This window comes from Amblyomma mixtum, chromosome 8, assembly GCF_055824585.1.
Source record: "Amblyomma mixtum isolate Tamu chromosome 8, ASM5582458v1, whole genome shotgun sequence".
Taxonomy (NCBI): domain Eukaryota; kingdom Metazoa; phylum Arthropoda; class Arachnida; order Ixodida; family Ixodidae; genus Amblyomma; species Amblyomma mixtum.
This window is the reverse complement of record NC_143019.1, coordinates 142,541,253-142,568,371: the sequence shown is the minus strand read 5'-3', so window position 1 is coordinate 142,568,371 and position 27,119 is coordinate 142,541,253. Positions and strand designations below refer to the sequence as shown.

The 27,119-nt window shown below is 47.8% G+C and overlaps 1 protein-coding gene across 2 annotated transcripts in view; it reads right to left on the bottom strand.

Annotated features, from left to right (window-relative positions):
- The window catches only part of LOC149334672 (calsenilin-like), a 461,575-nt gene that overhangs the window by 158,820 nt on the left and 275,636 nt on the right, over nt 1-27,119 (bottom strand). The window contains exon 1 of one of the 2 annotated variants that reach the window (XM_089555283.1): nt 24,991-26,421. The exons of the other annotated variant lie outside the window; for it this stretch is intronic. Coding sequence (XP_089411409.1) covers nt 24,991-25,048 — 58 coding nt within the window. The 5' untranslated portion in view covers nt 25,049-26,421. Of the gene's footprint in view, nt 1-24,990; nt 26,422-27,119 lie in introns of those variants that run through there. 2 annotated transcript variants of the gene reach the window in all.

Genomic DNA, 27,119 nt, shown 5'->3' with positions numbered 1-27,119 from the left:
GGACTAATTTGACAGCGGTCAACGTCCTTCTTTTATAGGCTCGCTCTCACGTCTGTTTGTTCTACGGGACAAAGTAGGCGCGCACACACACGCAGCATCTCCCGTGTAGTTTCCCTTCATTTCTCTCGCCGGCCGCGCGTCCTCATTGGTCAAAATCAGGAGACGTTTCGCGAAGGTTCGGGCTAGTTCTGGCGTGGCGCCGCCGCCGAAGGGCGAGGGGGACGTGTCTTAGTGCACGCGAGACTACGCCCTTTTACCCCGGTCAGCTGCAGAAGCGACTCGGATGTTCGAGAGAAATCTTCGGCATGGATGACTCATTCCCTCGGCGCACGCCGTGTCGGTGAGCTGTGGTGGAGGGGAGAGAGTGCCACGCGCTCAGCGGGGGGTTTTCCTTCTCCCCTGTTCGGCTCGCACCGGCGAGACGCCGTGCGCGCGGCGTTGTTTTCCTTTGTTTCAAAAATGCGCCGAATTTTGTGACACACGTGTTGTTCTTAACACGGTGCTTCTTCACGGTGACGTGCGCACGAGGCCCTACAGGGCAGAAGATTTTTAGGACGCCCTCGCCAACGCTGGGGCGCTCCCCGACGTCGTGGCGTTCGGGGCGTATCAGATTAATCATGTCTGTGCGATGACGTTCAGCAGTGCTCAAGCCGCGAAAAAACTGGCTGCCTTCAGAGAACTACAATTGAAAGGACGCCGGTGCATTAACTTTGACCTGAGAATCAGCAGGTAAAGCTGCACCTGCATTGGATGCTGCACGGCGTCTCTGACGACGACATTCGGACTGCTTTCGCGGCGTTTGGAAACGTGACGGAGGTGACGCGGGAGCGTTGGCGCGTCCAAAGAATGAACCAGAAAAGCTCAACCAGCAAGACCGTGCAACTCAAGTTGAGGCCGGGAATGAAGGTGGATGATTTGCCACATCAGGTACGAGTAGCCGGTGAGTTGGCCCTCGTGGAGTTTCCCAGGCGGCCTATGCAGTGCCTGCGTTGCCACTGCACGTGTCACGTTCGCCTCGACTGCAAGGTGTCCAGGCATTCCCAGTGCAGGCGCTCCGGTCACGCGGACTGCGTCCGTACCTACGCGTCGGCGACCGGGCTCGAAAAGGCGAACGACACCGCGGAACTCATAGACGTCGCCGAGGCGGAGGAAGCAGCGAGTCGTACGGACAAGGAGGGCAAGTCGGCTACAACGCTTGCGACGTCTGTGAGTTCGAGTGACACCACCCTGGCTGCCGACGAACCAGGAAGCCAACCTCCGACTGCAGGCTCCCTCGGCTGCTCTAACGTGACGTCAGGGCACGGGTTGGGCCCAGCAGAGCCCAAGGCCGTCGAGGCAAATGACCCGATCGAGGACCACCACGAGAAGAGCGGTAGTGCCTGCCCAACTAGCGACACGCTCCTCGTCACCGCCAGAACGAAGCGTCCCCAACACCAGACCAGCCCCGAAGGTGATAAGGTGGCAGCACCCGGCGTAGAGGAGCCCCCTGCGAAGACGGCTCGAGCCAGGCGTTTGACGCTCCGGCCGCGCCCAAACTTTTCGGATGGCAAGTGAGCGGGAGATAAGGCACCCCTCGAGCAGGCAGATGTTCGTCCGCCGGACGATACTGGCGGTAACAGTGGCGTCTAGCCGCGCGCTGGACGTGGGAGGTTAGCGTCATGATGTTGGGAGCTTCCTCTTTTGTAAAAATTGATTCTGCCTCCGTATGAAAATTCGGTACATTAAATGTACATTAAAATGGAGACAAAAAAAAAAAACAAGGACAGGTGTACCGACTTATTACGGAGCGCGAGATAGATCTATTGGCTTTGCAGGAGACGAAAGTGGACGACAACGAAGGAACCGACAGCATGGTGCGACGTTAGTAGTAGTAGTGGTTTTTTTGAAGGCAAAAGCCTTTAGTGCTTCATACTGTCGTTAGAAGACGCGTCGGCAGCCGTGTCGGCAGATTTGTCCGCCTTTCGGCGTCACTGCTTAAAAAGAAACTGCGCCGAGGGTGGGAATCGAACCAGGGCCGTTGGGATTTGAAGCGGAGACGCTACCACTCCGCCACGAAGGCTTTTTTTCTTCAACAAGGTATTTATTACAGTGCTGTAATGTTCTATGTACATGAACTATATACAAGCCATTATGAAAACAGTGTTAAACAATATATATTGAAAAGACCATGCACTAGAAAAGGAACAATGCAGAGCGCATCACTAATAGTGAGTGCCACTCCGGTTCGTACTCAGTCTGGGCATACACGTCTCTTAGATGAACAACCATTCAACTGAAGTGATCCTTTGTAGACACAACAGGTTCACAGTGTCTGTCCATCATGCGGGTTTTCCAGAGGCTGTGCAGTCCAATCAGAAAGAACATGTCCAGGGGTTCATCAACAAATGGCAGCGCAGTGAGATAGCGAACAGAATGTGGAGTCAGATGAATTCTTTTTTTAAATGTGCGTTGCAGGATATCCCAGAAGAGTACTGCATCTTTGCAACTGATGAAACAATGCTCAATTGTTTCTGGTTCATTACAAAGGCGGCAATTAACGGTAGACACAAAAATGCCCTTTTTCTCTAACCATGTTCTAACGGGCAACGTACCGGTGTGTAACTTAAAGAAAAAGGTCTTTGTACACGGCGAGACTGGCATCTTACGTCCTCTTTTGAGTACGTCATGCCCAGGTAAACCAAAATACAGAGAGCGGTACATGGGCGGAGGGAAGAGCATACTAATAAAATCCTTATACAACTTTTTCCCCGACACTAAAAAAAGGAACTCAGGAGAAAAACGAACAAGTAGGAAACGGACCGCCAAATACACCTCTTGCATTATGCCCCACAAACACGGACGGTCACAAACATTGAAAGACACAATGAGGTTGGGTAAAACATGAACTAAATTTGTTTGCAGGAATGAACGTACTATTGGGTGTGTAGTGTCACGGAAAAACATGAAACGTGACACTATCTGTCGCACATACAGGTGAACTAGACCAAGGCCACCAGCGCTTACAGGCCGAAAAAGGTTATCACGCCTCATGGATTCAAAAGACGAATCCCACACAAAAGTAGCGAAAACCCTGTGAAAACGCTGGATAGGAAGTCTTGCGCAATGAATAATTTGCAGTACATAATATATTTTAGTGGCGAGAAACAGATTACAGGCGGTCGCCCTGCCAAAAATTGAGAGGCCATGGGGGACAAACGTTTGAGCATAGCGCTGAAGAGTTGACACACGGTCTTTCCAATAATGTGCGCTATGCTTATAGGCACTCAAAGGGACACCATGGTACTTTGGTGGCCTGCATGTCCATGTTATACCAGCATATTCAGCAGGTGTCGTACCCCAGCTACCAAACCAAAGACCGCAACTCTTAGAGCTATTAATCCGACTTCCTGACACCGAACAAAAGTCCTCCGTTAAACGAATAACCTCATCGATGCTTGGCTTATCAGTACAAAAAAACGCAAGGTCATCTGCATAATCCAACACCTTCAGTTCGTGGCCCATTATTCGGAAACCATTGACAGCTCTACTGTTTATAACACTTATGCAAAGTGGCTCCAAGTATAATGCGAACAGGAGCGGAGACAGTGGGCACCCCTGTTTCGCCGAAGACTGAATTGAGACTGGTTGCGAGAGACAGCCATTAACAATCAAGCGCGTGGTACAGGATTTGTAACAAAGGCGTATGCCAGTAGAAATTATTGAACCGGGATTGACGTGATTTAAAAGTGCAAAAAGAAATGAATGGCACACTCGATCAAATGCCTTTGCCACGTCAATTTGCAGCATTGCTAATTGTTCTCGAGCGTCACTGCAATACTGCAACACCGTACGCGCTACATGTAGGTTGGATTGTATTGATCGTCCCCGCAAGCCACATGTTTTATGAGGCCCAATCAAAGTAGACATTGCAAGCTGCAGCCGATTTGACAGTACTTTAGCAAAAATCTTATAATCTACATTAGAAGGCGTGATTGGTCTGTAGCCATCGACAAATCGAACTTTTTCCTTATCCTCGGTCTTTGGTATAAAGACAATATGACTTTTCGTAAATAACTGAGCCAGAAATTCAACATCAATACTTGTCTCAAAAATTTGGAGCAGGACAGGGGCTAGAACGGATTTAAATGCCTTGTAAAATTCTCCTGAGAGGCCGTCAGGCCCCGGGGTTTTCGAAAGCGGCAATTGATCAATTGGATCTTGCAATTCTCCCGAGCTTAAAGAGCCACTTATTGCCTTGCACTCATCCTCATTGAGTGGGTTCAAGGTGCGAGCATGAATAAAGGCGCATCTAGTGAATGCATGGGTTTCATAAATAAAATAAAAGGAATAAAATCATGAAAAGGGAAAATAAAAAATAAAATAAGAAAATAAGCAAAAATAAAAACGAAATAAAGATAAGATATGAAAATAAAATAAAAACTATAAAGATAAGAAAAGGATAAAAAAAAACAAAGTATGAAAAATAAAAAGTAAATAAAAACAAACAGCGCGTCAGGAAACGCTTTCGCCTTGCAGCACTTTAGAGAGCCGAAGTGCCCCCTGAATTTTTTTTTTCATTGAATATGGAAGGTAAAATAATTTTTTCTACCCCAGCATCTGCTATCGCTGCTGGAAGCACCTGAGCTGGGGCAGCGGAAATAAAGGATAGCAGGCAGTGTGTAGAAGTGAAAAGAAAGAGGAGAGGCGATAGTAGAAAGGACAGGGGGAGGAGTACACTGACAATAAATCTATTTACATATATACATGATAAATATAAATATATACAGGCTGCACGCGCGTGAAGGTCTGGTAGAACAATGCGACGTTTCACTACTAGATTTTTTGCGGTCGTCAGTCATGCAGTCGGGACATCGGCCGGCTCTCTGTAAAGAAGACGCCGGGGCTAGGGATGCAGGCATATTTTTGATGCCTGTCTGGCCGATGCCTGTCTGGTCCTTGATTTTTTCCTGAACAGCATTCAGTGGCGCATTCTTACCATGTACGCGCCTAATGTAGTGGAGGAAAGAGTTGCTTTTTCCAAAGTATCCTAGAAAGCGTTTGCACGGAGAGACAACTCATTGTCTTAGGCGAATTCAGCCGTGTGGTTACTGCGCGCGATAAGTCAAGCATCTGGGGGTTTCGAGACAGGAGCATCGATGGGTTGTTGCGAATGCATGATTGAGAATGGAAACCTCGAGGATGTGGCTGAACGTCTTGAGGGCGCGCGGGCAGTGAAGTGCAGTCATTTTCTGGGCTCGAGCCATGCACGGCTGGACCGCGTGTACGCAGCAGATGCCGCTGAATGCGACAGTTATGAAGTTGCGGGAGTGTCCTTCTCAGAGCACTGTTTAGTTGAGTGCTGCATGGGATCTGTGAAGCGTGGCAAGGCATTTTCATCGGAAATGTGGAAGCTAAACAACACGCTTCTTCAGGACGATATCTACTACCGAGCAGTAAAGGATGAAATAGGAAAAATAGACACGCGCAAAAACCTGTATATTTGGCAACGGTGGGAGCTCAGTAAAGAATCTCTCAAAGTAAAAGCAATAAAAAGGGCTACTTGTGTCGGCTTTAAAGAAAAACAAGACGAAGCTGAGTTAAGGGCACTGCTGCAAACGTTGTTGAATCAGGAATGCAAACAGCCTGGGAAGTGAATAGAAGACGTCAGGAAAACAAAACAAAAGATAGAGCTCATGGAAGAACAGCGTTATCGCGGAGCACTGGTGAGGATGAGGGCGGAAGACACGGCTGCTGGCGAAGCGCCATAAAAACGTGCGCTATGTTTAGAAAAGCCCACGCGGAAAGGAAATACATCGGCAAAATAGAATGGTGGGGGGATCTTACCTGCAGGCACTGAGCACACGAAAGCCACCTTTAATGAATTCCACCAGAGGCTTTTTTCATCGCATCCAAAGACGCAGTCGCATTCAAGCATAAGTTTCTTGGACAATTTGGCTGGACGAAGAAAGGAAAAATAAAATGGAACTAGCCATAACTAGCCATAAAAAAAATAGCACTGAACCTGTATTTGTAAGTTTTGCCCTCTCCTGTAAAAATCCCAAGATGGGATTGATAGTATTCCGAAATAAATAAATAAATAAATAACTGAAAGCGAGGTCGAGCACGCGATAGATAAATTAAACCTCAGAAAATCACCAAGACCAGAGAAATTGAGTGCAGCATTTTATAAAATTTAAGCTTGAAATGGCCCCGGTGCTGTGAGCAATCTTTAATGAGGGCTGCAGAATAAAAGTATTGCCTCCGTCTTTTGACACTTCCCATACAATGCTCATACCTAAAACTGATGAAATAGAGAAACTACAATTGGTTACCGTATATCGACCGATAGCTGTCACTAATGTGGACTACAAAATATTTTTGAAGGTATTGGCGCGAACACTAGGGACAGTGTTCCTGGATATTGTTGGATCCCACCAGGCATGTGGAATAAAAGGTCGTTCAATTTTTTCAAGGATTCATAAAGCGCGCAGTGTACTTGAAAGCTGCGATGACATTAATGAGCGAGTGGCCATGCTTCAGATTGATCTCGAAAAGGCATTTGATCGGGTTTCTTCTGAAACTTTGTTGTTTTCCGTTTTAGACCATGTGAATGTTGGGCAGTTATCCGTGAGGGTTTAGCTCTCTGGCGTATGGAAACTACACGACCAGATTGATCGTTAACAATAGTCTGGGACCCCATTAGCGTGTAGCGTTCGGTGCGTCAGAGCTGCACCCTCAGCCGTCTCTTATTTTGTATTTATATCGAAACCCTGTGCATGAAAATAATAGAAAACAACTGTATTAATGGTTTTAGGTTACAAGCAGCTGAGGTTAAGCTGCTAGCTTATGCAGATGACGTTGCAGTTTTCACAGTTGATCAGGGTGGCATAAGCGAGGCTGTCGGGTGTGTACGCAAGTTCAGCGAAGTCACCGGTAGCGGGGTCAATTGGTCTAAGTGCCTGCGACTCTGGCAGAGATCGTGACCATCCCATCCGAGCCATTTCGTCAACGTACCGTAGGCGACGACCCCGGGCAAGTATTTAGGCGTTCAGCTGGATGCTTATCATGAGAGCGAGGAGTATTGGAAAGAACAAACTAAAGGCGCACGTGACAGAGCTTGGAAATGGAAAGGCAGCAACCTCTCAATTTTCGCCAGGGCTACAGCCTACAATATTTTTTTTTATTAGCAAGCTCTAGTATGTAATGAACGTTTTGCCTTGATCTCGTGTGAACATTCTGGAGCTACACAGATTTTTGCCGTCTTCATATGGGCCTCCGAATGGGAACGTTGCAGGAGAACGAACCTGTTCCGGCGGGTAAAAGACGGTGATGCTGGGACTAGGGCACCTCTTTTTAAGGCAGCTGGTGAACAGTTTTCTGCTTTTTCGCGACGTCACACGCCCGTCCTTGAGCACCGTGTGCCAACTGAGGCTGCGGTGATTGCTGCCGGAGTTTGTTGTATCCACCGAAGAGCTCTCAGGTACAATTTTTCGTCACTAGAAAGAGATTGTAGCAAGCGTTAGGTTCATTTCTTTATGGTTTTCCAGTGATTATTAGCACAAAATTCAAAGGAAAAAGTTCAGTGATCATTGTGGTGTTGTTTCCCAGAGCCCATATTCCGGGCCTTGTACATTGGGGACCCGGGAAGTGATGTTTTATAAAGGGTGAAGAAAATGCAAGTACCACCAGAAGTAAAGACCTTTTTTTTTTAAATTACACAACGGGGCGCTGATAGTTAAAAAGCCGCCGCGGTGGCTCAGCGGTATGGTGCTCGGCTGCTGGCCCAAAAGACGCGGGTTCGATCCCGGCCGCGGCGGCTAGAATTTCTTTGGAGGAGAAATTCTAGAGGCCCGTGTACTGTGCGATGTCAGTGCACGTTAAAGAACCCCAGGTGGTCGAAATTTCCAGAGCCCTCCACTACGGCGTCTCTCATAGCCTTAGTCGCTTTGGGACGTTAAACCCCATAAACCAAACCAAACCATAGTTAAAAAGTTTTTAAAGGGAGAGGATTTCTTTTTACTGTTTGGAACGAACTCCTTAATTTGTAAGCAGCCCCAAACAATAGACCATGTTTTTTTTTGCACTGTTGGGAAGAGGTTGATTTTTGGGATGCATTACAAAGGACAATAAAGAAAGAGGTAGCCCTTGACGCGTAGGGAATTCCTTAATTTAAGCACTGATAGTGACTATGGGGTACCATTTGGTCGCATAATGCTCTTGGGCTTCCACTGTATATGGCGCTCAAGAATTTCAGGCTATCATTCTGATGCAGATGCGCGACCTGGCCGAATTTACTTTCGAGAAAGAATGGACTGGTTTCTTGCCATCCAGAAAGCCGCCGCGGAGCCTCCGGAGTGGATCTCAAGACTAGAGCCACCGTATATATTGCAGCAATTTTAATCTGACGAAGCCAGACTCGTGCTGACTGACCACGACAGTGTCGTATGTCATAGGGTTTGGTTGTTTTTGTTGAGTGTTTTTTTGGTTAAATGTTATGTTCCAAAGTAAGGCAATAAATAAAAAAAATCTGGCGTGGAAAAGTGGCTAGCGTGCTCGTCTCACACTCCGGAGGCCCTGGTTCGTTTCCCCAACTTGACCGAGTTACTACACGGTTTTATTTATTAACGCTTCTGGGATTTTTCACTCACGGCCAACGCCGCCGACGCCAACGACGACATCGGCTTTTCTGCGACACGGGACACTTGAAGCTGTCGCGTTAAAAATGCCTGCACTAACTCTGGGACTCATTCTTTTCAATGCTCCCAGCGCCGTGAGTTATGCCGCATTCAAGCTCTTTCTAGAGTAGCAGCTAAAGCCGTCTAACCACGAGCACGGCTAACTGAATAATGTGCTGTTTGATGGAAGCAGCGCAAGGCCGAAAGTTAAAGAAGAGAGCAGAAAAAGAAAGAAACGGACAACACAGCGCTGATGTATATAGCGAGGTGGCAGGCCGAAGCAAAGGGGCGAAGACAGTATAACCTTGCTAAGTGGAATGCGCAAACAGAAGAAACGCGAAGAAGAGCGCACAAGAAGAGGCGGATGGTGAAGTCGCCGGAAGCGTGTGCAGCCTAAAGGCGTGTGTACAAAATTGGACCGCTGAACAGAGGGAATGGTTACTCGATTCACCCCGCCGCGGTGGTTCAGTGGTTACGGCGCTCGGCTGCTGACCCGAAAGACGCAAGTTCGATCCCGGCCGCGGTGGTTGAATTTATTTGGAGGAGAAATTCTAGAGGCCTGTGTACTGTGCGATGTCAGTGCACGTTAAAGATCCCCTGGTGGTCGAAATTTCCGGAGCCCTTCACTACGGTATCCCTCATAGCCTGAGTCGCTTCGGGACGGTAAACCACAATAAATAAATCAAATGAATCATATACAATTCGAACACAGACACCGTCATCGGCATTCATACACAGAGTACACATGCCAGTTCAGCCTCTGCCAAACCAAACCTACTCGAATCGCAATTATAAGGTCTGTCGGCTTACCGCAAGGGGGAAGCCGAGGAACGACTACAGGAACTTTTGGGTGGAACTCGCATTTACAAGCTTAACAAATCTAAACAAAAATAACGTGATCTAAACAAGGAAAAACATGCTAGCGAACCCAAGTCTCACTTGCTTCAAATAGAAAAAAGCGGTGGCATTTCTTTGAAAGTGCTGTTTCTAAAAGCTCAGATGCGAAGGATCTGGATGACCATGACGTGCTCGTCTATTCAAAAGTAAGGAAAAGTCATGAACAAGCTTTTGTTCCTTTGTTACGGGCGCTAATGTAGGATCACGAAGTTTTTGATGCTATGCTAGTGCATTCCGGGTATAACGGCAATCTCGTGGACCAAGTTTCGACGTTATAATTCGGCTTCTAGTAGCTAGATAAATGTCTCACACGTTTTTGCACTACTCATGGAATCATCGAGTTTTCATCTCATTTGTAGATATCGTTCTATGCGAAGAAATCATTAAACTCAATTACTCGCTTGGGAATAAGACAGCTGATACTCTGCCCTTTCAAGCGTCATTTGTATTTTCCATTCAAAAGAAATATTTTTCACTACATCTACGATCCATGAACGACAATTCAACACTTTTGCAACAAAATACACTCAGTGTCAGTTTTTCACAATTATTTGCAACATTTCTTAGAAATGATATAAATGGCAGGACTGTGTGCGTTTAATGAAACACCAGGACTGATAAAATTACCGCTGCAGAAATCATGGAATTAATCCTTTTTCGGAGATGCACAGGCCGCTAGAAATTGAGGAACGAACGAAATTTTTTGCTCGTGGCAAATTTTGTCTGCAAGAAAATGCCTGAACGCTTGTTACCACGCTCACTTCTTGAAGATATACTATTTGCTGTATTTGCTAGCTGGAGCAAAGACTCACCTCATTCGCAATATGAATGTAAATTTACCTGCAACAAATAAAGCATCCCAAAGTAGAGCACAACCTGAGAAAATGCAAGTTTGCAATGCAGAAAATTGTGTACAGAGCACCTTAAAGGGTGCATTTCGAACAGAAAATATCTTAACTGACTAGTTTCTTTTTATAGTTTTGCATTCCAAAACCGGGAAAAAAAGAACCTTCCCTCAATGCTTCTGATCCATACTATGTATCAAGGGTTGTTACGTTTCAGGCCCGTGGATCAGCGCAGGAAGGACGTTTACTTATTAGCAAAAGGAACGAAATAAAGAGCAAAAGGATGGCCTGTCTGCGGCGTTCTTTTACTGCTCTCTCAGCGGAACACGATTCAGGAAACTGTACCGTTGTGTTTTAAGTGGTTCCGTTTGTGTTTTAAGCAGCAATTCTCGGGTTTGAGTGCAAGGTGTTACGGAATTCAAGCATGGCGCTGCTGCTCCCGGAAACAACTGGTATTTCGGCGGCCTCGCACGACTCCCAAAAGAACCGCGGAGAGCGGACCCACTGGAAGAACGTGTGGGCGGTAAAGGGAGCCACTTAGGAAGCGGAAGTAACGCACGGGAGCGCCAAATAGGTGCCAAGAAAGGTGAAAAACATATACAATTTTCCAAGCCCATTTTCCAGCTGTGAACTCCGCTGACAAGCAATATATCCGGTCATTTGTCTCATAAGCAGTTCAAGCCACCGCGGTGGCTCAGTGGTTGTGGTGCACGGCTGCTGTCCCGAAAGACTCGGGTTCGATCCCGGCCGCGGCGGTTTATTTATTTATTTATTTACAATACCCCTAAGGGCCCTCGCGCGAGGGTATTACATAAGGGGGGGGGGGGGGGGGGCAATACAAGCATAAAAATATGGCACAGGCATTTGAATAAAATACACGTATTAATCAATTAAAGCTAGTAATGCACACAAATAACACAACCAACAACGCCGAATAAAATACTCAGTAAATGCACATAATACAACAAAAATACCAAATCTGTTAGTACATGCTTTGCTTTAACGATTGCAGTAATTTCTTTGGGGGAGAAATTCTAGACGCATGTGTGCCTTGCGATGACAGTGCACGTTAAAGAACCCCAAGTGGTCGAAATTTCCGGGGCCCTTCACTACGGCGTCCCTCATAGCCTGAGTCGCTTTGGGATGTTAAACCCCTCAAACCAAACCAATCATAAGCAGTTCGGAGGAACCATTGCCGGAAACCACCCGAAATCACGGTGTTTAACAATGACAACCCCCCCACCTCCGAAAGTCTCAAGGTACAGGATGTGTTGTTCAGACTTGTCCCAGTCGAGGAAGACAACAGAAAAACTGCACTTCTCAAACAGATTTTTCTGTATCGTTTTTAACCAGAAACTTGCAGTGGCAAGAGCAATTTTTGTAGGAACAGTAGAGTTTTATGTATGTAATGCAGGAAATTACTACATAAGTATAGCGTACAGAAAAGTACTCCAGAAAGAACTGCAGTCCTAGAGGGAGCTCTTTCGTTACGTAGAAACTACAATATATTCTGTCCTATTTCCGTTTACACTGTAGATAATAGCGTCACGAGGTTGTCACTACTATGACGTCGCAGCTACGTCGAAAAATAAGTTTTCAATTTATGCATTTTATTGATCTTCTCACGCAATGATATTCAAGCCTTCCATGAGAAATTTTTACGTTCCTAAGCGAACAAAGAACAGTATGCCCACAGAAGTCTATAACTGAAGAGTAAAGCCTCCCAAAAAGGCCGAATATTTAGAATATATTGACTCCTTTCTCCCCTGCTCAGGAGGCTGCTAATTGTAAATAGTCCATTGATCGAAAGCTCCCATTCGACCCGCCACTAACATTCAACACCATTAGGTAAAGATAATAGTCAAATATTTTCGGAAACATTTTATATTATGGGACGGTAGCACCTCTTGGAGCTAAACAAGGTGGAATGCGCAAAAATTCTTTTGGAAGCTTGTTTAAAAGTGTCAAGCGTAGATTCATAATGATGCAAAAGCGGTTTCCGCCATTCCATGGAAATCCACGGCTACTCAGTTCTGCAAATGAAGGAAAACGCCAGATTCTTGCCTACTTTATAGTATGTGCACGTCAGATGAGATACCAAAAGCCGAAAGGACTGCAAAATTAGGTCATATGTACCTCTATTCCGAGTGTCTTTAATGTACCTCTCTGCACGCACCTGACGAAGAAAAAGTGTCACTTTGTTAGCGCATATTATTCTACCATTCATATTAGACTGCGGGAAGTGCGATGAATACAAGAGATTTAAACGAGAACAGGTTGACCGTTTCATTGCAATCCAACAGGTTTATTCCATCGCACGTTGTCGTCGGCCCTTTTCAGAAGTTGAAGCCTCTGGAGTGAATTTTCTGCTCTGCCAAGTGCGGGCGACAATACATCCTAGAAGGTAGTAAAAAAAAGGAATGTTTTTTTCTCTGGAACAATCAGTAACCACGTGAAGGTAAACACCCTTGAAAATAGCTGATGTTCAGTTACATGAAATAAAAATACTCTACTATAATTCATCTCTTTTTGAAATCGTGTGCGGCCCACAGCGTGTGGGCCAAAACGGCCACAGGCTGCCCAAAACGGCCCTAAACGAATATGCACGGACGTACATAATCTTGGTACGTGAATTCACGCGAAGGCAGCATAAATGAAAATACCACATAATCAACGCTTCCTTTTCCAGAACAGATTAAGACCGAGTGCTAAAATCTTGTGTGCCAAAGGAACCTTTTATTTATTTATTTATTTACTTATGTATTTATTAGTTACCTGCATCGCTCCGGAGGGCATTGCTGCAGGGGGGTACAGACTTCATTATAGGTATAAAACAATTATTGCAGTGCATGGAAAAATGCGTTATTAGATGTGATACATACAATGCTCGATGGCAAACTGTTCCAGTCCCGAACAGTTCTAACAAAAAAAGAATAACGCAAGACGTCACCCTTGCAAGAAAACTCCCTGACCTTCAAGCAGTGGTCCAGTCGCTTTGGTATATAATGAGGTGCCTGGATATATTGTTCGCGGTTTACGCCAGTTTTCGAATAATAAATCTCATGGGAAAATTTCATTCTGATGTACCTTTTACGGTCCTTCAACTCTTGCCAGTTAAGGGTTGAAGGACCGTACAGGTACATCAGACTGAAATTTTTTGCCAGTTAAAGCCGCCGCGGTGGCTCAGTGGCTATGGTGCTCGGCTGCTGTCCCGAAAGACGCGGGTTCGATCCCGGCCGCGGCGGTTGAATTTCTTTGGAGGAGAAATTCGAGGCCCGTGTACTGTGCGATGTCAGTGCACGTTAAAGAACCCCAGGTGGTCGAAATTTCCGGAGCCCTCCACTACGGCGTCTCTCATAGCCTTAGTCGCTTTGGGACGTTAAACCCGGAAACCTAAACCGTAAACCTATCTTGCCAGTTAAGTTTTCGTTTTCTTTCCGTCATACTAACTTACCGATTATAATTACCAAGAACAAATCTAACAGCCCTATTCTGAATTTTCTGTAATTTTCCTACACACTCAGATGTGTGTGGGTCCCAGCAAACACATCCATATTCAAGTATGGAGCGTACATGACTAAAATACAGCTGTTTTTTTTAAGTTACTTTGTAAATGGCTAAAATTCCACCTAAAGGCTTAATTTTAGGCGGGTCCTTCTGAGGCAACCCTTAGTGCATGGTTCCACACTTATTTCCGCCACCTGTCATCCTTTCGCACACCGAAATCTAAGCATACGACTTCGTCGCCACCAAAAAGCAGCCACCGCAGTAGGGATCGCACCGTGACCTTGGGTTCCTCTGACCATAGGCACTTGGCCACCGAGCCTGCTTCCAAATTAAGGTGGAAATATCAGTCGGGGTAGTTCTTTTGCCAGCGTGCGCAAACCGTGGGCCCTACTTAAGGATGAAGATGAACCACCAAACAATCCATGCAGTGCACATGAAACTAAAAGGTGAAAAGAGGAAGATGAACATTCTGTTTAGCGGCTGTTTTGTCATCGCTGCGCGTGCTGTGTGCTCGCCTTGGCTCACCACGGACTTTTGCCGCCCTGCTCCTGAGGTCCCAGTGCCTTCAGTAAACCCCCATCTTACATTTGGGGGAGTCGCCGGGTAAGGATATCGGTCCCGGAGCTCCGTAGCCGCACTCTTCCGACCCCTGCGAGGCCTGTGGACACCAAACATCAAACCGTGCAAAGAGGCCCGCCGACTGGCATCTGTGCCGGCTCCATTCGCCAGCGGGACCCGGCTATCTTCAGCGGAAGAGATGAACTTGACGTGGAAGGATGGCTCGCATCTTACGAATGGGTGAGCCTGTATAACAAATGGGGTGACGAGATTGAGCTGAACAATGTCATTTTTTTATCTTACTGGCGTCGCCAACTTATAGTATCGCAACCAAGGAGGAGACGTTGGAACTTGGTCGGCCTTGAAGACAAAGTTCTCTGACGTGTTTGGTCGCCCGGCTCTCAGACAACTCAGCGCCGAACAGCGCTTACGTGAACGGTCGCAGCAGGTCGGCGAAAGCTTCACTAGCTATATATAAGATGCAGCGGAGTGAACGTCAGCATGGCGGATGCGGATAAGATAAAACAGACCTTGAAAGGTATTGACGATGACGCCTGTCAAATGCTGCTGGCGCGGGACTTGCGCACCGCTTCAGAAGTCATGACACTGTGCCCGAGCTTTGAGGAGCTGCGTAAGCAGAGGGTCCTGACCCATCAGCGCTCAGCTCAAGCAGAGTCACTTGCCGGGCTGACACCTGCAGCTGGTAACTCCTCTCTGCTGCAGCAAGTTAGACTTTCTACGTGAGGAGGTGGGGCGTCAGCTTTCCTGTTTGCCTAGCCCCCCAGGGTCGCCACCATATTTAGCTCTGGCTCTCCAACATGCTATTCGAGAGCAGGTTGCAGAGGTGCTTCCGTCCGCCCATTCACCATCACCTGTCGCTGCTCTGCTGATGTAGGCTGACGCCACCCCCAAACCTGTCGCCACCCCTATGAATTATTCCAACGTCGTCCTAAGACCTGCCGCCCGTCCACTGACTTACGCCGAAGTGTTCGCGCAAACTCGACCGCCTACGTACCCTGCAATGTCAATGCCCGTACAAGCGCCGGAACCTTATCTGCGACCCTCTCAGCGAGACCGAGATCCCTGGTGCACAACGGTTATCCGCTGTGCGCCAGAAAAACGGATAACGGGAACGTAGCCCGCCATTGTCGTCGCCGTCTCCCTGTTTCGGAACCGCCTGTCGGATACTGGCTTCCAGCGCGTCAGTACTCCACGTCTGCTGAGCCCCGTACGTCGAATCGTCCTTTCTCCCCCGACCTTCAGCGCTTACTGACCGCCGTTCCCCTTCGCCGCGTCGCCGCTCCATTTCTCCGATGCGTCGCCGCCCTAAGAATTCTCAAGAGGAAAACTAGACGCCGCAGTTCCTGAGGCAAGAACTGCATTCCCGTCGAACTGCCAAAGACCTCAGCTGTCACCTGCAAACTTTATTGACGTTTCAGTCGAGGTAATATCTGTCATGGCCCTTGTTGACACTGGCACCGCAATTTAAGTAATAGACGCAAAACTCTGCCATCGCTTGAAGAAAGCTAAGACGACAATTGCTGGTCTCTCGCTGCGCACGGCCAGCGCTCAGCACATCAAGCCGTCAGCAGCTTGCACAGCTCGAGTTTGGCTCAGGACGTCCTATATACGATCAAGTTCGTCGTCCTGCCGTTTTTTCTCGCGCTGTTATTTTGGACTGGGATTTCCTGTCTCGTCATGCTGCTGTCATCGATTGTGCTCACGCTGAAGTCAGGTTCTCTGCTCTGCCCCAATCTCTGCCGGACGCTGCTCCTTCACCGTCATGCATTAAAGCCCTCGTCGCCGAAGACATCGACCTGCCTCCATGCTCTTCCTTCCTAGTGCGCCTCTCTTGGGACCCTTTCCGTTATGACACTGTCCTTTTCACGCGAACCCATACTTTTCTCCACAGCAAGGGTCTTCCCCTGCCTTACGCCGTACTGACTATTTCTGCTGGCCTCTCAGTACTCTGGGTCTGTAGCCCGTTTTCCTTCCATAGAGCTTTGGTCTGTAGCCCGTTTTCCTGCCCTACAGCTTTGCGCCGTGGCGAATGTGTCGGCAGTTTCCCACCCATCACATCTATTCTAACCCCTGAGGAGACTGCCGATACATCGCATATCAATCTCACTGCACTCAGCCCACCATTTCTGCAACAACTCCTTCCTCTACAGAACTCTTTCTCCGCTCCATCGACGCAAATATTCCTCCGCCACAGAGCACGCAGCTTCTCCGCTTCCTCCACCAGTTCCGCGCCTCCTTCGACTGTCACCACAGCTCACTGGGCCAAACGTGGACTGTCACACATCGCATCGGCACAAGTGCCCACGCTTCTGTACGGCAGCTCCCCTATCGTGTGTCGGCAACTGAGCGCCAAGGTATCGAAGATCAAGTCGACCAAATGCTCAAGAGCGATGTCATTCAACCCTCAAGCAGTCCTTGGGCTTCGACAGTTGTGCTCGTCAAAAAGAAAGATGGCTGTACCCATTTCTGTGTGGACTACCGCCGCCTTAACAAGATCACGTCTACCCCTGCCACTCATCGACGACACGCTAGACTGCTTGCAAGGTGCCCAAATATTTTCTTCTTTACATTTACGTTCCGGGTACTGGCAGGTACCCATGGAAGAGGCCGATCACCCAAAAACAGCCTTTGTAATCTTAAAGCAGCGCGAAACAGAGGACGAAATAGCGCTCGTGTCGTCTCTCGTTCTTCCACTACGTCCTGTTTCGCGCTGCTTTAAGATGAATCCGTTTAAACTTGCCCAGTTTTCTGTTCTCGTTAGCCTTTGTAACCCCTGACGGCCTGTATCAGTTTGCTGTAATGCTCCTGCCACATTTGAGAGGATGATGGATACCATTCTGCGTGGGCTAAAGTGGAAGACCTGCCTGTGCTACCACGACGTCATCGTAGTGTTTTCGCCTGGCTTTGACTCACCTCTCCCGCCTAAAGCACGTTTTGACCTGCCTCTCTGACGCCGGCCTCGAGCTCAACTTAAAGAAGTGTCATTTTCCAGCCCGCCAACCTACCATTTTAGGCCACGTTGTTTCGAAGGACGGTGCCCGTCCGGACCCGGCTAAACTTCGTGCTATGGCTGCGTTTTCTCTACCTACTTCTATCAAAAAACTGCGCAACTTCCTAGGTCTGTTCTCCTACTTCCGTAAGTTTATACGCACTTTGCCTCAATTCCTGCACATTTGACACAACTTCTGTCCGGCAGTTACGATCTTCGCAGTGGCCCCAAGTGCGTGACGACGGCTTCGATTCCTTGCGCCGTATCCTCACTGCCCCACCGATACTGCGCCATTTCGACCCGACCGCACCTACCTAGGTCCATACTGACGCCAGTGGAGTATGCCTCGGCGCCGTACTCGCCCAACGCAAATCTGGCTTCGTCGAATACGAGGTTGCCTATGCCAGCCGAACGATCACAAAGGCTGAATCTAACTACTCGGTGACTGAAGAAGAGTCTCTGGCGATAGTTTTGGCCCTTACCAATTTCCGTCCGTACCTCTACGACCGCCCGTTTGAATTGGTGACCGACCACCATGAGCTGTACTGACTTTCCTCTCTCAAAGACGCATCCGGTCGCCTCGCGAGGTGGGCCCTTCGCCTACAGGAATACGATATCCGCATCGTGTATTGTACTGGTCTCAAACATCAAGACGCCGATGCTCTATCCCGCTGCCCACTTCCAGCCAATATTTCCAGCCTTTCCACCTTCGACGCCTCCTCACAGATGCTTCACATCAGCGCCATGCCTTCGGCGCAGCGTGCCGACCCGTGGATCTCTTCTTTGATTGAATTTCTCACCAAACCTACAGCTGCTTCGCTTTCGCTTGCTCTTCGCCGCCATCCTTCCCATTTCTCAATTCGTGACAACCTCCTTTACCGCCGCAACTACAGCTCAGATGGCAGCAAGTGGGTGCTATTTATTCCCCGTCACCTCCGCTCGGACGTTTGCGCCCATTTTCACGCTGACCCGGAGTGTGGTCATGTCGGAGTGTTCAATATCTACCATCGCATTCGACTACGACATTATTGGCGTGGCATGTACCCGTTCATCCTCAAATACGGGTGGTCGTGCCTTACTTGTCAACGTCGCAAGCCACCTCCTTATCGTTATGGGGCATAATAGGTTCAGCCGCTACCTTCCCCGCCACGATCATTTGACCGCGTCGGTAATGATTTATACGGTCCCCTTCCGTACACTTCAGCCGGCAACCGTTGGGCTATCGTCGCAGTTGAGCATCTGAGAAGGTATGCCGAAACCGCTGCCCTTCCGGCTGCCACAGCCTCAGAAGTTGCCTCGTTTGTCTTAAACCGATTAATCCTTCGTCACGGCGCTTCTCGCTAATTTCTGAGCGACAGAGGCCGCGTCTTCTTGTCCGATGTTGTCAAAGCACTGCTCACCAAGTGCAATGTCGCACAACCTCCGCATATCATCCGAAAACGAACGATCTCACCGAGCACTTTAACCGTATTCTCGGTGACATGTTGTCTATGTATGTCTCTTCAAACCAGTCTAACTGGGATCTTGTCATTGCGTATGTAACCTATGAGTCCAATACCGCAACGCAGTACACTACTGGCTCCTCTCCTTTCTTTCTCCTTTACGGCCGCCCCCCTTCTGCCACCATCGACACCATTCTGCCGTACCAACCCGTCGTTTCCGAGTATACACCTCTTTCTGAAGCCGCCCTGCACGCCGAACACTGTCGCCGCATCGCCCGTGCTCTCACGACTGACACGCAATGCAGAGAGAAATCCCGCCAGGACCTCAATCAAACAACGCGACACTTCCCCAACGGCTCCCTTGTGTGGCTGTGGATTCCGACAAATACTCCGGGCCTGCCGTCAAAATTTCTTGCCAAGTACCTTGGCCATGGAGCCCACATCTCCAGTTAATTACACTGTAGAACCTCTCAACCCATCTTCTGATCGGCGTCGCCGTGGACGCGAGAATGTTCACGTCCAGCGTCTCAAGCCATTCTACGACCCAGCCATCCTGCCTGCGCCTTAAGTCGCCAGGTTGTCTCCTTTTCTTGCCGGTGGCAATTGTAAAGACGACGGAGAACATTCTGTTTAGCGGCAGCTTTGCCATCGCTGCGCGTGCTGTGTGCTCGCCTTGGCTCACCACGAACTGTTGCCGCCCTGCTCCTGGGGTCCCAGTGCCTTCAATAAACCCCGATCTTACAATGGCAGTGAATAACACTGAAGCATGCCTCTTGCATCTTCTTGTGCACCTGCGTACGCCGATGTGCACTTCACATTGTCCTTTGGCTAACGCCGCCTTGTTCATAGTTACTAAAGCACGCTTAATGCGCCACGAAGAGGAAACAATAAGAGACGCTTCTTTTTCGTTCTTTGCGTACAGGAGAGTTGAGCTTCAGCCCTTCTGTTGCACTTGTATGGCTTCATGTGATGTTTACTTCTGCATTCACCCTTTCTATGGGAGAAAAGAGAGAAAATGATGCAAATCGTGAAATGGAGGCGATCGCCTGGTGTTTGTAAAGAAATTGCGTGTGTTATACTTAATCTGAAGGACAACTTGGCGACTGAAGATCCGCGATTAAGAGAGGGCAGCTGATGCGCGAAGCGTTTATCAAGGCAAGGTTCCGAAGTGCTGTAGCGATTACATACCTTGTGTATTCAGATTCCAGCCGATACAGATTACATACGTGACAACGAATTATCGTTGGGCTCGGATTTCCGTACACTAAAGAACACGCACACTTTACTATATTTATTTGGATGTAGCCGCACGTGGGGTTTCACGACAGAATCTTGTGGACGAGAGTTGGTATAGAGAACAGATCCCAGGAAACGGCGATAGGCCACCCTGAGCAAACAAGCTTCGAAACTTCATAGTAGTCATCATCCTGTGTGTAACAGGGCTCTTAGTTCAAGCAGTGCCAAAATATCTGCTCAGAGGCGACAGAAGCACTAGGACGTAGTCACTAATAAGAACGGTGGCATCTCTCTGACTCCCAACATAGCCAAACTTGTTAACAAAGAACACGCGCTGTGGTATTCATCACTGCTTTGCGCGCTAATGGAAAAGAAACAAGGCTTTTCACGTAAGTCTTCTCGAGTCACGGATATTATTGGGTTATTTCGATGGTCTTTTGATACACGCGGTTAATTTAAAACACTTTTGGTCCAGCAATTTCTTAGCTCTATTGAGGAGAAGTTTATTGGACCCATAATTCATACAAAGGGACCACAGTCCCTCACAAAGACAAAAACAACAATACAGCGACTAGTGTCGCTCGGTGCAAACAAGCTATGAAAACTACACGACGGCGAATGCTATCTCCGTTCACACAAAATCATTCACAGCAAAGAATGTTCAAAGGGTCCATAATGTCCAAGCATCGCGGGGGGAAGCACGCTCACTAAATACGATGCACGCGCACCGCCACCACGCACCACACACTCAATACGGCAGGAGCGCACCGTGACGCGGCCGACGCGGCCCCCGCTGGCGGCTGCGTTTCCTGAATTTGCTTAAAAGCGCAAAAACCGCTTTTGGAGACCTCGTTGCTCCACAGGATAGCGTACTCGAACACGCCCTCCTTATGTCCCAGCTTACATGAATAAATTACCTCCCAGAACCTTTCACATAAAAAAGAAATACAAGTTAAAAAGACTGCTAAGGCATGTCTATTTGTAAATGCATATTTTGTATTTTTTGGTTACTTGTACTGCTTGTGTTTGTCCATGCTCAATCCCTTTATACCAGGAAAGTCGGAGTGGTGCACGGTTGCCTGCAACACGGTCAGTTTGCTGGCAAACATGCTCTGGTCTCTGTTGGATTATGCATTGGAAGTTTCTCTTCATGGACATTGTATAATTTTAACATCCTTTTACTCTTTTTTCGTTTCCTGTACTCGCCGTCCGCTGCTTCATATTTATGACAATTACCGTGTATGGTTTTTCTGCCTGCGAGGCACTGCCGCCAAAACCATCAGCGGCTTTTTGTTTTACCCTATGATGACCCTATGCATTGATGACCTTATGCATTTGCATAGGGTCACAATAGCCCCAGTTCTGTGTGACATCTTCCGGGTTGCTATGGACCAACGTATATGCGATAGTCTTCCACCTACTGATGGCTGGATGAAGGTGGACGATTTACTAACTGTCCTTAAAAGCTTCTCTCCTGACTCCGTTGACAGGGTTATTCCTGAGGTTGTTGCTCTTTTCAATCTAAATCCGGAAGGCTAACCTTCACTTGGGAGCCGCCGACAGGCAATTCTGTGCCGTTTCTTGATTTGTTAATGACTTTTCAATCGCATCACCTGTGTTGGATGCACTATCCTCATTCCAAGAAAGGCCTGATTCCCTTTGATAGCGAGCACTCGAAACGGATCAAGCGCGGCTGTGTTTCATCTGCTGTCCCAGCAGCGCTAACAAAAAGTTGTCTGCACACAATGCACAGCAGTGTGGAAAAACAGGTTCAACGACCTGCCCTGCAGACCTTATGCGCAGTGTCTCGGAGCCACAGAAGGTCAAAGGGAAAGTCGGCAACAAACAAGAACAAACCAATAGGCGGCCCCTAGCCGTAACACCGTACATCTATAAGTTATCCCAAAATTTAAAGAAGGTTGCGAAGCGTAGTAATGCAAATGTTGTTTTCTCAGCCCCTTGGAAACTCGCTAGTGTTTGTATCCTGTTGACAAAGCCAAGGTAAAACCAGTGCCTTGTAAATCACATCGACCCTTTCACCGAATGTGCCACTTGTGTGATCTATGAATTTCCGCTCAAGTGTTGCCGTGTGTACATCGGCCAAAGGGGCAGGTGTTCCTCAATGAGAGATTGCTTGAGCACCGACGGCTTGTACGTAACAAAGCTGGCGGCAGTCTGGATGAGCACTGCAAGACGTTCGGAGCTATTAATAAGAAGTGTTTGCAAAAAGTATAATCAAAGCACGGGCTCGGACCGAAGTCGAAAGGGTCATCGCTAAGGCACTGCTGATTGCTAAAGCCAGTTTGTCAGCACTCCTTCAGTTTTACTGACTGACAAGGAACTAGGTTTCTTAGAACGGTTTTAAAATGTGACTGCTTTTGCTTCAATGTATCGACACTGTTTTTGCATTAATGGTTGTTTTAGGTTTGTTTTGGTTGGATCTGTCCCTTGTCCGTTGATATGGCGTCCACAGGTTTGACTCGGCTTTTATTTATTTATTTATTTATTTATTGAATACTGCGGACATGCTTATGTCCAAGCAGGAGAGGGAAACACATACAGGAGGGAAAAGCAAAACAGGTGCGATAGTAACGAACGATATAAATACAACAAAACAAGCAACGCAAAAGTACAATTGAGAACGCGGTTACAGCACAGCTACTAAACCAGCAGTGAAAATCAAGAATGATTACAAAACAACGGAGAGTTCTTCGGTAGAGCATTCCATTGAGAAACTGTTCTCGGAAAAAAAGAAAACTTGTAGGCATCTGTGCGTGCAAAAATAGGTTTCAGGCTAAGGGCATGCTTATGGCGCGAGGCTCGTGTGGAATCATTAACGATGTAATTTTCAGGTCGGATACCAAGTCGAGAAAAGTATAACGAATGAAGGAAGTTGAGACGGGCTTTCTTCCTTCTATCTGCCAGTGGTTCTAAGTCTGCAAGTTCCAACATGGCGGAAGGAGAGTCTAGGCGCCTGTAACGGTTGTAAATGAATCGTGCCGCAAGACGTTGCATTCTTTCTAGTTTTTGGATGTCATCTACCGTGTAGGGGTCCCATACAATGCAGGCATATTCGAGACTGGGCCTTACAATAGATTTATATGCTTTCAGTCTTAGGGCACTAGGGCAACCGCTCATCCGAAGCTTCAGAAATCCTAGCTTTTTGCGGGTGGAGGAGCATATATTTTCGATGTGTTTCGTCCATTTGAGCCGTGACGTTATTGTGACACCTAGATACTTATATTCTTTTACAGCTCTGATTGCAATGTTATTAATGTTGTATAAAAAATTATGTTGCGTGGTCTTTTTACAGATGCAATGAGAAACTGTTTTGTCAAAGTTAATAACCATTTCCCATTCATTACACCATTTAGCTAAATATTGTAGATTTGCATTCAAAGTAAGCTGGTCAGACACAGATTTGATAGACTTAAATATAATACAATCATCCGCAAACAGCTTTACAGACACAGAGGGATCGAGAGCTTCTGGGAGATCGTTTACATAGATATTGAATAGTATTGGACCCAGAACCGATCCCTGAGGCACACCTGAGTAAACCTCTAAGAATCGAGAGGTGACTCCATCGATGTCGACAAACTGCTTTCTCTTTGATAAGTATGATGTGACCCAATTTATTATTTGATCCGGAATGCCTAATAATTTCATTTTTATTACTAGTTTATGATGAGGTACTCTATCGAAAGCTTTAGAATAATCTAAAAAAATCATGTCGACCTGGCCACCGCAATCAAGCACTTTAGCAAGTTCATCTACAGTGACCACTAGCTGTGTTGTAGTTGAGAATCCTCGACGGAAGCCATGTTGCGCTTTTGTCATTATTCCCGTGTGGTCTAAATAATTATTGAGGTATTTGGTGAGTACGTGTTCTAGCACTTTGCAGGAGGTGGAAATCAATGAAATAGGGCGGTAATTACCAACTTGTAGTCGGCTGCCGCTTTTAAAAACCGGAACCACGCGAGAAATTTTCCATTCATCTGGTACTGTACCCGACTCAAGAGACTTATTAAATATTATTATCAAAAACTTGGCTAGTATTTCAGCGTACATTTTAAGAAAGGTAGTGGGAATATTATCGGGGCCGGGGGATTTCTTGGGGTCTAGCCGCAGGAGTAGTTCTACTATTCCTTCTCTGCTAATAGTGCCACTTCTTTCGAGACTGTTCAGACAATGATCGTTTAACGGAGTGTTAGATTTAGTGAAAACGCTTTGGCAATAAGTATTAAAAGCATCAGCTATCTCCTTTTTATCTGTAATGGTAGAATCATTGACGGTAATCTTGTCAAGTTTTCTACTTCCTTTGTTTGTTTTGCTTTGCTTTTAATGCTGTAAAATTTTACTTTTGACCGCTTTTGCTGCGATTGTCCTGACATTGCTCTTGCTGCTGTCTTAGTTTTCTCGTTTCTTTTTCTTTATTTCCTTCATCGTTTTCTAGCACCCTTCTGTCCATTGGCTCCGGTTACGTTTGGCTGTGCGACGCTTTCAAATTCTTGCAGATAAAGGTTTAGCGTGCTTTTAGAGCAATTGATGGATGATGTTTTTTTCGATAATGTTTGTTATGCTACTCTCCGCCTCGCGATGTCACGTGGGTTGTGGTTTGCTTATAAAAGTAGCTCCATGCTTTCAATAAAATGTTGGTAGTTCAGCGCCAGTCCTGTTGTCTTGTGTTTGCCTTTGTCTATTCGCGCTGCTTCTTTCTATCAAGCTCCAGCAGGCCTGAATATATGTAACCTTTTTTTTCTCATAGCAGTAATGTATTATTATGTCTGTGTGTTTAATGCATGCAATTTATAAGAGTGGTTGAGAGAACTGGCGCTCACCTTTGGTGACTTTGCCCATCATGCCAAGGTTGCTGATCAATGTCCGCATCCCAATCATGTCGGCACTTTGCACGTGTGCGAACCCCTCAGTAAACAAGAGATGGCAATGCCACGAGGACCTTCGAAACCGATGGCCTCACGTGTTCCAAGGAGAGGAAATATGCGAGGGTGCCTCAGAGGCACGCACTATAATCACGGAGAGACGGCGTCAGAAGCCCTTGGTTGGGTCTGAGGAGTTCGCCGCAAATCGCGGAGACATTCCGGACGACATAATATCCAGCCCTCTTCTGCAGATCAGCCGTTGCGGATGAGATGAGCGCAAAGGAGTACCGCTGCTTCTGATGGGGCGAAACTGCCGGGCCTGCTAAGTTTGCGAGTGCGTCTCAGCGCCTGTTTCTCAACGCCTGTAACAGTATGGGTGCAGGAAGAACGCCGCAAGCCGCAGATTCATTCCCGGCGCCAATGGTCCTGCAAACTACTCGTGAAAAACTTTTTGTTACTTGTAAACAACTTGTTTACTGTCTGTTCCGGGAGATGAAAAATGTACTGGCTCCTTTTTCTTCCCACCAGAAGCTGGGAAAACAGCTTGTGCTCAATGCAGCTGACAGCCAGTTTTTGTGAGTCAGCAGTGATTGGAAGCTGTGAGATAAGGCACCTCGATCGGGTGATCGATATGTTGATAGAAATACGGCAGCGAATTTGCCGCAGTTTCACGCAACTTCGGCCAGTGGAGCAACGGGTCAAGGAGCCAGCTGCATATCTACACGCCACGTCGAAGTCCTTCCCGACGGAGTGTAGATGTGACGGCCGGGAACCCTGCGTAGCGCAGTAGTGGCTAACGAGCTGCGATATGTTGCGTGAACAAAGGCTGGACAGAAATCAGATGCTGCCGGGACTGAGCACACAGCTTCGGGACTCAGCCGATTAGTGCACAGGAACTTCCAGCTGGTCGCCTCCGGATTCCTCCCTTTCAAGCAGGACGCGCGGAGAAAGCATCACATGCGAAAAAACAACAACACGAGCCAGCCCAGCCTCCACTGCGTCGGGTGTCTCCCTCGTTCTTCACCGTTTTGTGAGATCGGTACGGAGGGCAGATGGGAGAAGGAAAAGTACCGCTCTCCCTTCCTCCTCCTCGGGGCGAACCTGCTCCTAAGGCGAAGGACAGCGGTGCAGCGCTCGCAGCATCCCCCGTTGCCACTCACACCTGCTGGCGGGCTGCCGAATTCCTGCGCGGCGATGTATGCGGCGCGGCAGCGGGCCACGAAACCCTCTGTCCACGATATCGGCGAGGTCGTCGTCAATGGAGGAATCCGGTGGCCGGACACGGATTTCCGAAATCAAGTCTCAGCCGATGGCCGGGCCTGCCTCCGAGGAGCCGTTCTGGTTCGCCTCCCACCGAGCGATGGATTGAACGAGGCTTAGAGGGGAAGTCGCCGAGCGCGGGCTTCCCATTGGCCGACGCTCCGCGGCTGCTGCTCGCGGGCGCTCCGTTTCCTCTCCGTGGCCGCTCTTTTTTTTTCTTCTCTCTCGTTCTCCTCTTCCCCCCCTTCCATCGCTCTCGCAACGCGCCGAACGAGGTGGATCAGCGAGAGGCGAAGAGAGAAGCGGAAGATGACGGAGGGCATCCGGGAAGCCCGAGAGCGGCACAATGCGGAGCAGGCGGATCAATGACGTCATTGAAACGTCACGTTTCGTCGAAGGCCACGTGATGGGCTTCCACTTTGTCCTCAGCGCCAATCTCCCTTCTGGTACGGGTGACGCAATGGCGCCATTTTTTGAACGAAACGTGTCTTGCGATCACTCGGTGCAGTGCGCATGAGGTCGAGCTTCAAAGAACAGCGGCTGCTGGTCGAACTACCTGGAGTGCTTAAACGACTTTATTTCACACTAGCCCTCTTCTTGCACCCTTTTGTGGTTCCTTCGTTTGTTCTTCTTTGACTTGTAGTTTTTTTGTGGACGTGGAGAGAAAAGATAGGGCAAACAGCGACTGACTAATATGTGCATCCCATACTTTTGCACCCCTTATGGAAATGAAAACCTACTGCCTTCTATTGCATGTGGAACTGCATCTTTTGCGCATAGCTTCGCAGTCTGCGAGATTTGAATGTGTCTCTACGAGTGTCCTTCAT